Source organism: Hipposideros armiger, unplaced genomic scaffold (genome assembly GCF_001890085.2).
Source record: "Hipposideros armiger isolate ML-2016 unplaced genomic scaffold, ASM189008v1 scaffold_46, whole genome shotgun sequence".
NCBI classification, from domain to species: Eukaryota; Metazoa; Chordata; class Mammalia; order Chiroptera; family Hipposideridae; genus Hipposideros; species Hipposideros armiger.
This window is the reverse complement of record NW_017731396.1, coordinates 2,344,460-2,346,157: the sequence shown is the minus strand read 5'-3', so window position 1 is coordinate 2,346,157 and position 1,698 is coordinate 2,344,460. Positions and strand designations below refer to the sequence as shown.

The 1,698-nt window shown below is 38.5% G+C and overlaps 1 protein-coding gene across 1 annotated transcript in view; it reads left to right on the top strand.

The window, feature by feature from the left end:
• Positions 1–1,698, top strand: part of VPS13D (vacuolar protein sorting 13 homolog D) — a 299,465-nt gene that overhangs the window by 9,396 nt on the left and 288,371 nt on the right. Inside the window, exon 3 of the mRNA XM_019639700.1 lies at positions 360–437. Within this exon, the coding sequence (XP_019495245.1) occupies positions 360–437 (78 nt within the window). The remainder of the gene's footprint in view (positions 1–359; positions 438–1,698) is intronic.

Genomic DNA, 1,698 nt, shown 5'->3' with positions numbered 1-1,698 from the left:
GGCCCGGCTTTTTCATTTTTAAAGGGCTGTGAAAAACAAAAAGAAAAAGAAAAGGAAAAGGTACAACAGACCCCATAAAACCTAAAATATTAATTCTCTGGCTCATTACAGAAAAAGTTAGATCCTTGCCTAAAAGCCCTTCCTCTGAGGGTAGACTTCAGCTGTTATTTACATGTCAGAGTGGCATGGTCAGGACATTAGTATAGATAAAGCACGTAGGCTGGTGGTAGCGCTGCCTATGGCTTTTTATAGCCTGGGTCTAGATGTAGAACTTTCCCTCGAGCCTTCAATGATTTGCGTACAGTAGGCACCTTACTGCATTTGTTGGATGAACATTTTATGGTGTTTTCATTTTTTAGGTGCTGTTGAATTAGAAAACTTGCCGTTAAAGAAAGATGCCTTGAAGGAACTGGAATTACCATTTGAAGTCAAAGCTGGTACGTGGAACCAAGGAGACGGAGGCGGTTCTGAGCCTCCATGTTTGGGACATGAAGATGGAGAGCCCTTGAGCTTGGGTCTCTGACCCGGAGGAGGCAGGGGATGTAGAGACCCATCTTAAAGTGTGGTGGCCGCTAGTATCAGGATGACTGTGGGGGTGGCGGAGGGCGGTCAGGTGGCCCCCAGACCTCCTAAATCAGAACAGCCAAGGGTGTGCCTTTGAAGCTGCATTTTTAACAAGCACCTCAGGTGATTCTTACGTTTACTAAAGTGTGAGAACTTCTGTTCTAGATACGGGGGTTCTTATTTTCAGGGAATTCGTTATAAATAGTATTACTGAGAAAGAGTTTATTGAATGAAAGTGGGCTCTGGAACAGGTTGTCTGGGTTTATATTCTAGTCTGCCATTTTCTGGCTGTGTGACCTTGTCTAAGTTCCTTAACCACTCTGTGTGCTTCCTCATTTTTAAGATGGGATAATAATAGTACCTACATCGTAGGGTTGTTGAGAGGAATACCTGAGTTAATACATTAAAATTACTTAGTAGGACAATGCCTGGCACACTTAATAAATGTTTGCAATTATATAGGAGTTATGCAGTCACTAGGATTAGTAAGGAGGCAAGAATTGTCATGGAATAAAAATATTCTCTATTGAATGACCACTTATAAAATTAGTCCCTATTCAGGCACCCCTCATCATTCAACAACAGCATGTTGATGTCAGTCAGTCTTTTCCTTAATTTTGGGGTACTTATATTACAATAAAATGCAAGTAGAATGCAAATCAGTTGCTGGGTGAAATACAATGGAAATCTTGCAAAAGCTTTAGGTTTTCTTGAAGTCAATTCAAGTGATACTAACCTGCCAGAATTGCAAGCAAAAGCACTGACAAATTAGAATTTGAAAGTAACTCTCAAGAATAATGACACAAGAGTTACTGTTTGACTCTCAGAGGATTAAGAACGGCTCTTGGGAAAAATTGATGAAGTTTTCCAGTATTTTGGCAAAAAAGATAGTTTTTATGCCTGTTCTGCAAAAATGAAATGAAACCTAGCAGAAGTTATATTTTGCAGTCATATAATTATCAGACTATTATGCATTCTCCCCCAATTACTTTTGGTTAGAATTGCAACTGTGCACTAATTATTGTTAAACTTCTTTATATAGTTTATATATATTAACCAATGTTACCCCAATACATTTAGTAAAATTATTTGCTGTGAAAATTGGTATATGGTTTCAGTTATATTATACATTTT